We start from the raw sequence: 14,371 nt of genomic DNA on the forward strand, positions 1-14,371 counted from the left end.
TTCATTAACTGGCTCTTGAGCGCCCCCTGGTGCCAGGAACTGGACCCTGCACTGGCCTCTTTCCAGTCTTGCCCCAAAAGCCCACAAGGCCAGAGGATGTTGGGGCGGGGAACCAAACCCAGTGCTGTCAAGTCGATTCCAACTCATAGCGATGAGCAAGAGGATGTATGCACCCATTTTTGCATCTCGTTTCTTACATTCCGTGACCGATTATTAAATGCCTAAAGATTGTCCTCGAAGTGACAGAGTGAAATACCAAGGCTCATTTCTTAAAGGAATTTCTGTTTTTACCTACTGGCATTTTTTTGGGGAATAGGCACCAACTCCTGAGATTAAAGCGGCGTGGGTCAATGAAATCCGAAAAGTGCTGACCAGCCAGCTGCAGGCCTTTAGAGGTAAGCATGTCTTTGGCAATTCTTTTCTCTTAGCTTTTGCTCCTGGTGCACTTTCACTTCTGTCAAGAGCAACTACAAATATTTTAACTATGTAAGACATCTTAGCGTTTAAAAGTGAGACGTTAAATGCGAATTCTTCCGTGGTGGACAGACGGTCTGTTTATTTCCCCTCCTTGCAGAAGCCAGTCAGCACAGAGCGTTGGAGCAGTCCCAGAGTTTGCCTCTGCCTGTATCGTCTCACACAAGGTGAGGGTAAACCTACAGCTTCAGGGTCAGCCTATCGGCAAGATTAAAAAGTAGCTTTCTGGGTACACCAGCGTTCACTGCAGCGCTCTCCACAACAGCCAGAAGGTGGAAATAACCCAAGGGCCCGTCAGCAGAGGAATGGATAAACAAATGTGGCATACCTATACAATGGGATATTATTCCGCTGTAAAGAAAAATGAAGTTCTAACCCCTGAAACTGAGAAAATCTTTAAACCTTAAACCAAAAATAGTCCCTGAAGTCTTCTTAAAACCAAACAATAGATTAGCTTAACTAGTAAAATACGTCTGCCTTGACCATTGTGTTCTTTTAAGATCTCTCTATATGGGATCAAATTGACAACAGCAACTCGAAAGATTAGGCAGGAACCTTGAGGTCAGTGAGTCCATGTGAACGAGGGAGGAACAACTCAGAAAAGGAGGGTGAGAATGGCTGCACAAACTGAGCAATGTCATCAACGTCAGTAAGTTGGATGTGTAGGAACTTGTTGAATTGGTGTATGTTTTGCTGTGTACATTCTCAACAACAATGAAATAAATAAAATTTAGGGGGAAAAACTGACTTAAAAACATATTTAGATAAAGCGAAATGAAGTTCCCATTCACGCCACCACACTGGATGAACCTTGAAGACGTGCTGAGTGAATAAGTCAGACAAAAAACGACCAATATCCTATGGTCCTACTTACACGAAACATCGAGACAGGCAAAGGCATAAAACAAAAGATTATTCATGGTTACTAGGGGTGAGGGGAGGAGAAACGGATGTTTTCACCACGGGGCACTGAGTGCCTGTCTGGGGGGATGGAAACATCTGGAAATAGATGGTGGTGCTGTTTGCCTGGCATGGTGACAGTAACTAACATCCCTGACTCTACACTTAAAAATGGTTAAAATAGAAAATGTTTTGGCTACGTATTTTAACCACAGAGAGAGAGAGAGAGGACTGCTGTTTTAAAGACCAAAAAGGAATCAGGGAGAGTTTTGAAGAACTAACCTGGCAATACACTTTCTTTTTTTTTTTGGTGTGTCTCATGTCCCTAGCCCCTCCAGAGGGAACACAAAAGCTGTCAGAAAGTTGGAAGAAAGAAAAACTGACCCTCTAAGCCTGGAAGGGTATGGAAGCTCAGCATCGTTGCCAAAGCCCCCAGAGAAGGGCAAAGGTGGGTGTCTGTTGTAACTGAACCTTCCGTGTACCTTGAGGGTCGTTACTATATGTTTGTTAACTAGGGACAAGTGTGTTGGGGACAGCCCCCCGTTAGAAATACACAGCTTCTGTTAACACAAAATAGCATTTGTAAAGCGTTCAGAAGTTTCTTCTTTTCCCGACCCGCCTTAAATGAAACGTTTGAGTCTTCCAGAAGAAGCCATCTTACGGCTGGTCAGTCGGTGTAGGCTCCCTGTCCGGCAAGCCCAGCCCCAGAAATGCTGTTTGAGTCCAAAAGTCTGCATGCCAGCCGGGACCTGAATTCCGACTTCCCCAGAGCGTGCCTGCCGGGCCCTCTTCCACCTTGCAGACCTGACTCAGGCCCTGCCTTGGCGGGGATTGTCAGTGCCCTACGTTTTTTTTGTCTCTCTCTCTTCCTTTGTAGATGACACAGTCACTAGCTCTACATCAGAAAGTTCCGCGCTTTCCAGAAAGCGCTTTACCCTGCAGGGCTTTGCTAGCCTCAAAGGTCAGAAAGGTAAAAGCCACCCGCTCCTGCTGGAGTGTCCACCGGTGTGGTCCTGTGTCTGCTGTACATTTGTGTGGTGACCATTCGTGGGGACGGTCCCGAGGGTTTCAGTGCCTCCTTCCTCACCTACGCGGAGCCCATTTAAGTGCATTTTTTCCACTGAATCATTGACATAGCCAAAGTGGCCCTTTGGAGAAGTCCCTCTTCTCTGGAAAAGTGAAGTTGAGCTTTTCAAATGAAGCTTGCTCAGAAACTGGAGTTGCCGTTTGCTTTTTTTGGTCCAGCCGCTCCCACCCTGCCCCCTTGCCTTTCCCTGCTCCCTGCAGTGCCGTAACCTTCTAGCCGTGATCACTCTTTCCTGCCACGATACTGAAGTCTGGCTTCAGATATGTTTGTGGGCGTGCTTGCTAGCGTAACAGAGTAACGGGCCCCTTTAGGGTGAGGTCTCTGTAAAGCTCCTTTACCTTTGGGTGTGTGTTGGCAGTGAGACATATGTGAGTAAAGTCCACTGAAATAGCTACGAAGCGAACCCTGAAGTTTCCAGCATGTCTGTGTAGAACCTGTTCTCCTGATGCCAAAAGCCAGCGTTGTCCATGGTTCTTCCAGTTGGTCCACACACTGGTCCAGAGAATTCATTTTTTTCCTCCAGTTTATAAAATACTGTTAACTTAGCCTCTCACTAAGAAGAAAGAAAAACAGAGAAAAAGGATGGGAATAAAGAAAGAAATTGGAAGAGAGGGAGGAAGAAAGAAAGGAGGGAGAGAGGAAGGAAAGAAAGAAAGAAACGAAACGAAACTACCAATTCTGGTACTACCTACTTAGCCAATACAAAGCTAAGAAAATGTTTCTAGATATGGCCCCATAAATGACAACACTGGCTGCCAAAGTCACCTCATGAATCAATCAGTCTCATCCCCTCTTAATCACCCTGGGCCTCTCTCTTCACCTGAGATCCCTTGGCCAGTTTAGTTTTGTTTATTAACGCTACTGTTTGAATCAGTGGAAATAAACCCATTAGATGTTCATGTGTCATTCCGCATGATCTCAGAGGCGTTTCACGTGGGGCACCTCGTCTCTCACGCGTTTCCTCACTCTGTCTCTCTTCTGTTATATCTTTGCCTCTTCCTCCCTCTGCAGCTTCTCCTACCAGTCCTGACAAAAAAGCTAAGCGGCACGAAGTAAAGAGCGACCCAACTCCTTTTGGTTTAAGAGGTAGAGTGATTCAACCTTCTGAACATGGACTGACAATCCATTACCCATCCAGTTAGAAACTCTTGCTGTTTTGCCACTACCTGTTCTCTAAAATGTAAAACTTTACCAGCCACAAACCAATTTCTTGTTTTATTCTAAAGCATGAGACTCTGGCTACAGATACTATGGTGGTCTCCATGTTTCTCAGTGTAACTCCTCAAGCCAGACCCTCCCAGCTCCCACTGAACTACCCATTGGCCACTAATTATGGCCACAGGTAACACCTTGTTGCTGTTGGCACCTGGTCAGCAGTTGTTTGGTTAGGGTTTACTGCTCGGTGACTGTTTCAGGCTGCGGAACACCTTGTTCACAGGGCCCTAGAGCAGCCCCTCGTCTCCTGCTTCACCATTTTGGAGACATAGACCACACTCAAATCCAATTCCTCATTTTTTTAATAATTTATTTTTAGTTGCTGTTGTTGAGAATGTACAGAGCAGAGCATACAGCAATACAACAGTTTCTGCATGTAACATTCAGTGACATTGGTTACATCCTTGGAGCTGTGCAACCATTCTCACCCTCCTTTTTGGAGTTGTTCTTCCCCCATTAACATAAATTCACTGCCCCCTAAGTTTTCTGTCTAATCTTTTGAATTTTTGTTGTCAATTTAATCCCGTATATATAGGTCATAAAAGAGCACAGTGCTTAAGTCAGATGTTCTTTATTAGTTAAGCTAAACTGTTGTTTGGTTTTAAGAAGCCACCTCATTACGTAGAGAAGACAACCTAACTTATACGGCTAGATAGAGTCAGGCTTGATCCTGGAACCTGGGCCTTATTTCTTGTACCTCGTGTTCAAAGGGGAAAACCTTCCCTGGGAAACCCAAAGGCTTCGCTGGGCTAGGTTGAACATCTCAAGTTCACAAGAGAATTTCACTTTTTGAGTCTTTCTGAGTTTTCCAAACAACTAAAAAGGGACGCAAAGAGATATAGGCAACCCACTGAACCAGTATCCCCACCTAACCCTTGCCCCGAGACCACCTACACTATCAGAGGCCACTCCTGGCCCATTCTTGACTCAAACAACACTCCAAGCCCAGGAATCCAGATGAACAGACCTCTTCCCGCTACCCAGCACGAAAGTGCAGAGGCCAGAACTCGCCAGCAGTTCTCCCACCCCCTAAAAATGGGTAAGGCACCTGGCTCACTGCTACTGACGCCCAGGTACTTGGGGGGAAAATCATTCCGTCCTGTATTGTCTCCTAGGAAGGTATATTTTTGTTCATTAAACACCTTCTACTTCTGGCCTGGAGACACCCAGAGCATTTTCCTTGCTGCCTTCTCCTTTATGCAGGAAGCTGGTGTCATGTAGAGCATGTGGGCTTGGAGCCAGGTAACTGTGGTCAAATACTGGTTCTACCACTTTTTAGCCAAGTGATTTCACCTCCAAGCTTCCGTTTCCTCATCTGTAAGATGAAGATAATCATACAAGCTTGCAGGGTCGTAATGAAGATGAAATGAGATGATGTGTTTAAAGCCCTTAGCACAGTGCCTGGAATTGAGCTGTTAATCACCTTCATCACCGTCATTATTCTTTTCAGTCTGTAGCAGGTGGTGGCAAACCCCAGGGCCTCGTGGCTGGTGCTGTTGCAGTCGCTTAAGCGTTTACCTCCTGAAAAACTTTCTCAGTCAGTTGCTTTACTCCATTGACAGAGTCAAGAAATACTGCAGAAAATAGAAATGACTGTGTTCACAGTCACCTTGGCCTAATGTCTTCTTGTTAGGCATCCCTTAACATCATAGACAGGTAAAGAGTAACGCAGTGCTCGCGTGTGGGGGTCCAGCTTCCGTATAGTGCTGTCCGGCTCCGTGGTTATTACCCTGGGGCCGCTGGGTTTCAGTATCGGTCTGATTGCTTTCCTTTGCAGTGATACCACTTGGGCTGTTGAAAGTTTACCAGCGGCCCCAAGCACAGGCCAGACATTGCGCTACAAAACATCCTTTCTCTGGAGGTGCCAGAGGGCAAGTTGCTGTAGGTTTTCTCTAACACACTGTTCCTGAAAGTGAAGGTTTTCATAGAAAGATTTCTCTAGCCACAGAAACTTACCACATTGTCCTCAAACAGATTTTTGGTTCAGTTTTGCCCAGAAGCCCCCTATAAATACTTCATGACAACCCAGGGAGTGGGCTGGAGTGGGGAGAAGGGTCTTCTAGACAGTGTACCCCAGCCTGTAGCACCTTGCTGACCACAGAGGCTCAGGCTGGGAAGCCCCAACGTGACCCCCCACCTCCCCAACCCCAGTGCTGGCACTTAGCTGTCCAGAGTTAACTTCAGATGTTCAAAGCAGGCAACATCGGGGTGATCAGTAGCTAAAAAACTGACATTCCCAAATTCTTGCACAGATGCAAGCCTGGTAGTGGCACTGAGCAGGGCCAGGTGGCTCAGCACCTCTCACTTGTCCCCGGCAGCCCTGCCCCAGAAAGGTAAAGCTGGACTCTCTCGGTCTGCTGTGTGCAGAGAAGCCCGAGCCTGCTGAGCAGGGGGTGCTAGCGGCTGTAGGCCCTCTGGGCACCGAGTCTACCTCTAAACTGCTTCCTCTGCTGGGTCTCATCGCTCTGCTGGCTGATGGGGAACTCATTGCTCCCAGCTCCCTTGTCCATCTGTTTAAGACAAAAGCTGGCTTTCTAACCCCTCCCTAAAGCATGCTTTCCATTGCCAGCCTTCAAAGGACAGACAGCTGGGACTGGCATGCCTGGACAGCCCGCCTCTTGTCAGGCTCCCTGACTTAACAGAAGGGGCGTTTACGTATTTGTCTCATTCCTTCACATACCTAGCACCCTCTTTTCCTCAGGGAAGAGCATGCTACCAGGTGCTCTGGATGTAATTTGGAATTGGATGTGCCAATGCTCAGCTCTGATTAGCAGTAACGTGCTTATGCCCTGAGGTGCTTGTTTCTTGATGAAAGCCTCACTTAGTACCACCAGGACGACTGTGGCTTACACCGTGGGAGTATAACTGAAGCTTCTTGCTTTATTACTGCCATTTATTGTGCTCGTTCAGTGTCATGAAGTCATCATCACCTGTCTCCCCACAACTCACTTGAAATCCCCCCAACAATGGGTAATACAGTCGCTACTGTTGGCGGTACATGGCAGTAACAATGCTAATGATGGAAAGTTTTTTTTTTTTTTTTTTTTAAGTCTAAAAGAAAGCTTGTTTATCCTCTCTGCTAGCCTAGTGGAGGTGTAGTACATGCCTGTGAGGGCTGCTGTTGGAGCCAGACTGCCTGGGTTTGAGTCCTGCCCATGTAACCTGAGACACGTTACCTAACGTCTGTGTGCCTCAGTTAGCTCACCTGTAAGGTGGGCATCACGGCCCTACCTACGTTATAGGTGCTGAAATCTAAATGAGTTACTCCACGTTGAATGCCTAGAACACTGCTGGCTCACGGTGTGCTGCCAGTAAACATGGATTATTTTTATTAGAAACGATGTTTCCTGACCCAGTTCTGATCAGTGTTAAAATTACAAGCACTCATTGAAAATGCCTTCTCTTTGGGTGGATCTTTACTGCAGGGCTCAAACATAGGTAGGACGGTAGGTGTCTTCAGGTAACTGTCACCCCAAGGGCTTCCATATTTACTGAGAAACTGGCTGAAGATGATCGAATGGGCATGGCTTTCCTGTTTGTGGGAAGAGACAGGGCCTCCTTGAGCCCTGCAGGAGCCATGATAAAAGCACAGCTCTCCGGGGGGCCTGGGAATTCACTACCTTCCACTGGTTGCTTCAGCCGGTGCTTGTAAATGCTCGAAGCCCTGTCACCCTGAGATTGTTTTCGCAGTCGAAGCAGAATGTGTCGAGTGTTTTGGAACCTTAAAGCAGTGTCCCGGCAGGCTCTCCTTGGGCCCTGCGGTCACACGTTTAGGGATTCGTGGGGACTTCATAGGCCATTCCTGGCACAGGCCCCAGATGCAGCAGGTATTGCCGCTCTTTAGAGCCTCATCGCTGGGCCTCTTACTCTCTTAGGTTGGAGCAAAACATCCCATTCGTTGGAGGCCTCTGAAGACAACGATGGCTGGTCAAGTGCGGAGGAGCTGATTAATTCATCTGACGCAGAGGAAGAAGGCGGAGCAGGGCCCAGGAAGCTGGTAACTCTGGCCTTCCCTCCCTGCTAGCTCACGGCGGGGGTGTTGCAGTTCCCTGGGAGTAAGACCTCCGGAAAACCTGCCTCAATCTGAATACTGTGACTTGAAGCACAGGGTTTCATAGCGCCTCCATTTTTTCCATTGCAGAGGTTTTAGAGGTGTTTTATGCTCAGTTTGGTTAACTTACTGTTGCCCAGAGCTGCTAGCCCCATGGCTCTGTGTGTGCCCCATCCCCAGTCTGCCTGTTAGCTGCTGCTGTTGTTAGTTGCCAGCAAGTTGGCTCTGAGTCACGGCGACCCTGTGTACAACAGAACAAGACGTTGGCTGGTCCTGTGCCATCGTCAGGATTGTTGGCATGTTCAAGTCCATTGTTGCGGCCACTGTGTATCTGAGTGCCTTCCACCCGAGGGGGCTCATCTCCCGGCACTGTATCGGACAGTATTCTCTTGCGCTCCGTAGGGTTTTCAGTGGCTAATTTTGAGAAGTACGTCACCAGGCTTTTCTTCCTAGTCTTAGTCTGGAAGCTCTGCTAGCCTGTCCCTCATGTGTGACCCTGCTGGTGTTTGAAACACGAGTGGCACAGCTCTCAGCACAGCAACATACCAGCATCCACAGTACGACAGACTGACAGACAGACTGACAGACGGCGGCTGTTCTACCAGTTAGCCATCTTTACACCAATACACAAATGGGCCCTCTCCTTTTGTAAAGGGACAATCCACCCTTTATTTACTCTTTTGGTAAATAGAGTATTCTTACTGCGCTTTTTTAAAGCTATGTATCTATACCTCTGTCTCATTTTTAAGGAAGTTGAATTGTCTTATGTATGGATTTGCATTCTAAACAATTTTATATTTTTAATATTAACAGTCAGAAAGAGCTATTTCCACGTTAATTCATTAGACTCAGGATTATACAGGCAAATACTTACGGCACACCCCATGTTTGTTCCCATGCTATCACCACAGCTGAAGCAGCAAACAGAAAAAGTCTCAGGATTCTGGAGGGAGGGTCGAATAAGACACAGGTAAACCTATTGTTTTTTAAAACCTATAGACACCCCCAGCGGGGCGGCTCGTGATGAACGTTGTGAAGAAAAGCAGTGTAAGCGACAGTCATAGAAGGGGTCGTGTTTTGTGGAAACTTCCTCTTTGGTCTGATGACATTTGAGCAGATACCTGAGCGGTGGTGTTCCTCATACAGACGGCTAGGGGAATGCCGCTCCAGGCAGAGAACAGCAGCTGCAAAGGCTCAGAGCGAGGAGCTCGTCTGGACAAAAAGCAGAAGGTGTAGACAGAGCAGACTGGGGGGAGCGGGGTGCAGATAAGGTCACAAGAAGCAGAGGCCAGATCGTGTGGGACACGAGGGCCGAGGGCAGGACCGGGGACTTGGTTTGAGGACCTGTCTGGAAGGTTTTGAGCAGTTTTTAACATGCTCTGGCAGACATCAGAAAAGACCACTCTGACTGCTGTGTGGAAAACAGATTGTAAGGGCAAAGACAGGGAGACAGATATTAGAAACCATTTTTCCTGACCCAGGCCTGCTCGTTGTTTACAGCAGTCACTGAATACTCCTTCTCTTTGTATGGGTGTCTGCTGTAGGGCTCAAAGAGAGAAGCCGGTAGACCTTCCCATTTGTCACTGAGAGGGTTTTTCCATGTTTCCTCAGATACCGCCACGAAGGTGATTGAATGGGTGTTGCTTTCCTGTTTGTGGGAAGAGACAGGGTCTCACTTGGCGCCCACATAGGAGCCGTGAAAACAGCACACCATCTAGGCGGGGCTGGGAATTCATCTCCCCGCACGGGGTTGGCAGACGGTAGCCAGTGCTTTTGAGCCCTGTCTCCCTTAGACTGTTTTCATAGTTGCAGCAAAATGTGTTAGATTTGTAGATGTCAGGAGCCCAGGCAAGCGATAATGGTGGCTTGAATCAGGTAGCAGCAGTTTTGGATTCTACGTGCATTTTGGAGTTAGAGCCTGTCTTAGTCATCTAATGCTGCTACAACAGAAATACCACAAGTGGTGGCTTTAATGAGCAGAAATTTATTTTCTCATAGTGTAGGAGGCTAGAAGTCCAAATTCAGGACACCAGCTCCAGGGGAAGCCTGTTTGTCCGCTCTGGAGGAAGGTCCTTGTCTCTTCTCAGCTTCTGTTTCTGGGTTCCTTGACACTCATGTGGTTTATGCCTTCCTCTCCATTAGTGTTTTATTGTTTAATCTGCTCTTCTATATCTCAAAAGAGATTAAGACTACACTAATAGTACTTCATTAACATAACAAAAAATCCATTTTCAAATGGGACTGTAACCCCAGGTATAGGGGTTAAGATTTACCACACATATTTTGGAAGAACACAGTTCAATCCATAACAGAGCCAAGAGGACTTTTTGATGATTGGGATGTAGGGAGTATGTGTGTTAGTGTGAGAAAAAGAGGAAAGTGTCAAGGTGACTTTACAGTCACTGGTCTGTACGTTTATTTGATTAATCTTGTCTTTAGTTCGCCATTCTATCCCAAAGGTGAGACAACTGCCCTACAGATGGCAGGCACTTTGTGGACTGCTGACTAGGTAGTATGGTAAACAGGTTCTGCTGCAATAACAAATTAGCCTGAGAACTCCAGCAGGTCAACACAGCAGAGTGTCAAACTTGCTCAGCAGAGCCCATGTGCCTGGTGACTCAGGTCAGCTTCTTTCCAAGCAGAGACTGTGAGATCCAGGCTGCCTGCATCTGATGGCTCCACAGCCTGGGACATGTGGCTTCCAGGGCGCGAGGACATGAGAACCCTGGAGCAGATACACCGTCTCTCTAATGCTTTGGCTTGGAAATGACACCTGTCACTTCCACCCAGGCATCCTTGTCCAGAAGTAGTCACAGAGTCCATGTAACTACAAGGGGCGGGAAGAAGAGGGGCATGTGGCGCCTCGGGGGGCAGTGTCCAGTTGGACATCCATCAGACCATTTGAACTGAATTTGCCTTTAGTCGTCCTGTTGACCTCTCAGTAAAATGATGTTTCTAAAAATCACATGTATGAGCTTCCTACATTTACCATAGCCTATTGGAAACCCTGGTGGCATAGTGGTTAAGTGCTAGGACAGTTAACCAAAAGGTCAGCAGTTCGAATCCACTAGGAGCTCTTTGGAAACCCTACGGGGCAGTTCTGCCCTGTCCTTTAGGGTTGCTATGAGTCAGAATCGACTCGACAGCAACAGGTCTTTTGGTACTGGTGGTTCATGGTAGAATGCTCGCCTTCCATGTGGGACACCTGGGTGCGATTCCCAGCCAACGCACCTCATGCCCCGCCACCACCCATCTGTCCATGGAGGCTTGTATGTTGCTATCTATGAGGCTGAGGTGGACTTCAAAGAAAAGCCTGGCGATCTACTTCTGAAAATCAGCCAGTGAAAACCCTGTGGATCACAGCAGTCCAATCTGGACTGATCGTGGGGACAGCGCAGGACCAGGGCAGCATCACCTTGCGTTGTGGGCGGGGTCACCCTGAGTCAGGCCATCTCAGCAGTAGCTAACAGCAACAACTGCTTCAGGAATTTCAGGCGGGAATCCCATTCTTTCAGCCTGGTTAAGAGCTGTGCCCTCGGGAGATAGGTGTAGCCCAGGGAGCTATCTGATCCTACCCCACTTCACGCTTTCAGTCCATTGGGGGAGAAAAGTTAAAAACACAAATATATCCATGTGAAGTGATACAAAAACGAATGATCAAGTGCCATACCGAAGGAGGGGATTCCTTAGGGTGGTCAGGACAGCCTTTCCCCAGGAGGGGATCCCTTAGGGTGGTCAAGACAGCCTTTCCCCAGGAGGGGATCCTGTAGGGTAGTCAGAACAGCCCTTCTCCAGGAAGGGATTGCCTAGGGTGGTCAGGACAGCCCTTCTCCAGGAGGGGATTCCTTAGGGTGGTCAGGACAGCCTTTCTCCAGGAGGGAATTCCTTAGGGTGGTCAGGACAGCCTTTCTCCAGGAGGGGATTCCCTAGGGTAGTCAGGACAGCCGTTCTCCAGGAGCCAACATTATAGGAAGGCTTAGCAGGTGAGAAGGAGCCAGTTAGAAGTGGGTGATGTACAGAGACTCCAGAGCAGAGGGACACCGTGAAGGGTCAGAGGCCAAGAAGAACTTGGGGGTTAGAGGCCTCCTAAGGTGGTAAGTGAGGCTGGTGTAGAGTGGGGAGGGGAGAGTGGTGGGCAGGAGGTGGGCTCTGGGAGACATTGCAGGCCCTGGTGTGAAATGGGGAGAGTGGTGGGCAGGAGTTGGGCTCTGGGAGACGTCACAGGCCGTGGTGTGAAATGGGGAGAGTGGTGGGCAGGAGGTAGGCTCTGGGAGAGGTCGCAGGCCCTAGTGTGAAATGGGGAGAGTGGTGGGCAGGCGGTGGGCTCTGGGAGACATTGCAGGCCCTGGTGTGAAATGGGGAGAGTGGTGGGCAGGAGGTGGGCTCTTGGAGACGTCTCGGGCTATGGTGTGAAGTGGGGAGAGTGGTGGGCAGAAGGTGGGCTCTGGGAGATGTCTCAGGCCCTGGTGTGAAATGGGGAGAGTAGTGGGCTGGAGGTAGGCTCTGGGAGACCTCACAGGCCCTGTGAGGAGTTTGAGTTTTATTCTCAGTGTGCAGGGAGTGATGTTATCCCACCCACATTTTTGAAGGAAAACTGGCTGCTGTGGTGAGGGGTGAGGATGGGAGCGGGGCCAGTTAGGAGGCGAGTGCAGAGCCGTTCAGTGAAGAGAGCGTGGCTCAGCTCAGCCTAGTGCTGATGAAGGGGCCCTGGCTGGCACAGATGGTTTGCATTCAACTACTAATCTAAAGGTTGGCGATTTGAACCCGCCCAGTGATACCAAGGAAGAAAGACCTGGCCATCTGCTCCTGTAAAGATTACAGCCCGGAAAACCCTATGGAGCAGTTCTACTCTGTAACATATGGGGTTGCTCTGAGTTGGAATCAATTTGATGTCAACAGGTTTTTGTTTTGGTTTATTGCTGAAGAAATTTGTGTAGATTGGTTTTTTTTTTTAACATGGTCATAATATGAGACCTAGTACCTTGCTAAGCCTAAGGGACCTTACCAATCTGAAGCCAGCGATCCTACCAGTAACTCCACAAATGGGGAGTACCCTAATGAAAAGCTACTTTTCTTTCCTTCCCTTGTTACCAGATAAATTGAAGTCCACGCTCGTGTGATTTTGCCTGTTCGTGGACAGCCACTGTTTGTTGGTCTTTGTGTGGGTGGGGTGGGGGGATGGAGGAAGAAGCGGTGTTTCGTCTTGCCTGCTGGTGTTCAGAGGAGGCAGACGTCTGTCTCTCCCCATCTTTCTCCCATTTAGGTTCCAGGTAAATACACAGTGGTGGTTGATCAGGAGAAAGGAGGCCCAGATGCCCTTTCGGCAAAGAGCGGGGACACGGTGGAGGTGATCCACGAGGGCGACGAGGGACTTTGGTAAGAGGGGCCCCCAGTTCACTGGCGCCTCAGACCTGTTGAATGCATGGCTAGAGCCATTTGACACCCACGCCCCTTCCAGGTATGTCAGGAACCTGAGCACCGGTCAGGAGGGGTGGGTGCCGGCCGGCAGCCTGTCGACACTCATCGGCAAATCCAAATCAGCTCAGTGCTTAAGCAGCTCAGGTGAGAGCCCGTGCCCGAGCCCGCGCTCCATTCACTGCATTCACTCGGACCCTCCTGTTGTCACACCCCAAAGCCAATTGAAAAGAAAAAAAAAATTGCTGTCAAGTCGACTCTGACTCACAACAACCCCATGTGTGTCTTAGGGTTTTCAGTGGCTGATATTTCAGGAGCCAGTTGCCAGGCCTTTCTTCTGAGGCACCTCTGGGTGGACTCAAAGCCCCACCCTTTCAGTTAGCAGCTGAGTGGTTAACCATTTGCACCACCCAGGGAATCCCAAAAGAAAAAAGCGGAGTTTAATTGTTTAAAAAAAAAAAAAAAATAGGTAAAGGCCAGAGCTGTAACCAATCCCTGTCTCTCTGGTGTTTTCCCTCCTCCAGAGTCGGGCACTGGCTCTGCCTTGCTGAGCAACTCCTCCAGCTGTAGTGAAAGCTGCAACACCACCTTCTCGGACCTCAAGGGTTAGCCGCTGAGGCCTGGCTTCGCTTCCTGTGCTAAGGACTCTCGAGCAAACTCTTGAAGCCGAAGAGCCATAGGCCAGCATGCGAATCTCTAAGTTTTCTTTTGCGTGGGCTTGCTTAGTTTGGCGAGGGAATGGTGCTTTCACAAAATATCCTGAGAAAAGAGGGTCCTGGAAGATCTGAATGAAGACTGCCTGGCTGCCCAGGGACCCTCGAGATGCAGGAAGGCAGGCAATCGTTCAGAAGTGAAAGGTTCTACTCTCCAGCCTGGATGCAGGACGCCCCCCAGCACTCAGCAGCAGCTTCCACAGGGAGACTGCACCCACAGAACACCAAAGCTTCCTTGGAACAGCCGGGAATGGACAGCAGAGAAGGTTGCAGGTCAACGGAACTCTTGTTCAGAAGGCGTAGAAGGCTGAGAACAGAAACCATTCCTTTCTGGACCCTTCCAGGCAGATGCAGTAGGTGGTGTCTCTTTCTAAGAGGCTGGGAGTGAGGCTTTGCTCCAACCCTTCGGCTTTTGTTTTCTGATATCTCTGGTATGGTGCTTTCTGCAGGAATGCGCATAAGCTGTTCCCAAAAGTAGTGAGAGACTCACTGACTGACGCCTGAGGGGAGAAGGGT

General features: G+C 48.8%; 1 protein-coding gene across 12 annotated transcripts in view; it reads left to right on the forward strand.

The window, feature by feature from the left end:
• Positions 1–14,371, forward strand: part of MCF2L (MCF.2 cell line derived transforming sequence like) — a 333,538-nt gene extending 319,167 nt beyond the window's left edge. For 10 of the 12 annotated variants that reach the window (XM_049867590.1, XM_049867593.1, XM_049867592.1 and 7 more), the window contains 7 exons: positions 317–395; positions 575–641; positions 1,704–1,822; positions 7,552–7,673; positions 12,991–13,103; positions 13,186–13,289; positions 13,667–14,371. In XM_049867590.1, the coding sequence (XP_049723547.1) occupies positions 317–395; positions 575–641; positions 1,704–1,822; positions 7,552–7,673; positions 12,991–13,103; positions 13,186–13,289; positions 13,667–13,752 (690 nt within the window). In that variant the 3' untranslated portion in view covers positions 13,753–14,371. Of the gene's footprint in view, positions 1–316; positions 396–574; positions 642–1,703; positions 1,823–2,251; positions 2,345–3,472; positions 3,548–7,551; positions 7,674–12,990; positions 13,104–13,185; positions 13,290–13,666 lie in introns of all 12 variants that reach the window. The other 2 variants (XM_049867599.1, XM_049867601.1) reach the window with 2 other exon arrangements.

This window comes from Elephas maximus, chromosome 23, assembly GCF_024166365.1.
Source record: "Elephas maximus indicus isolate mEleMax1 chromosome 23, mEleMax1 primary haplotype, whole genome shotgun sequence".
NCBI lineage: Eukaryota > Metazoa > Chordata > Mammalia > Proboscidea > Elephantidae > Elephas > Elephas maximus.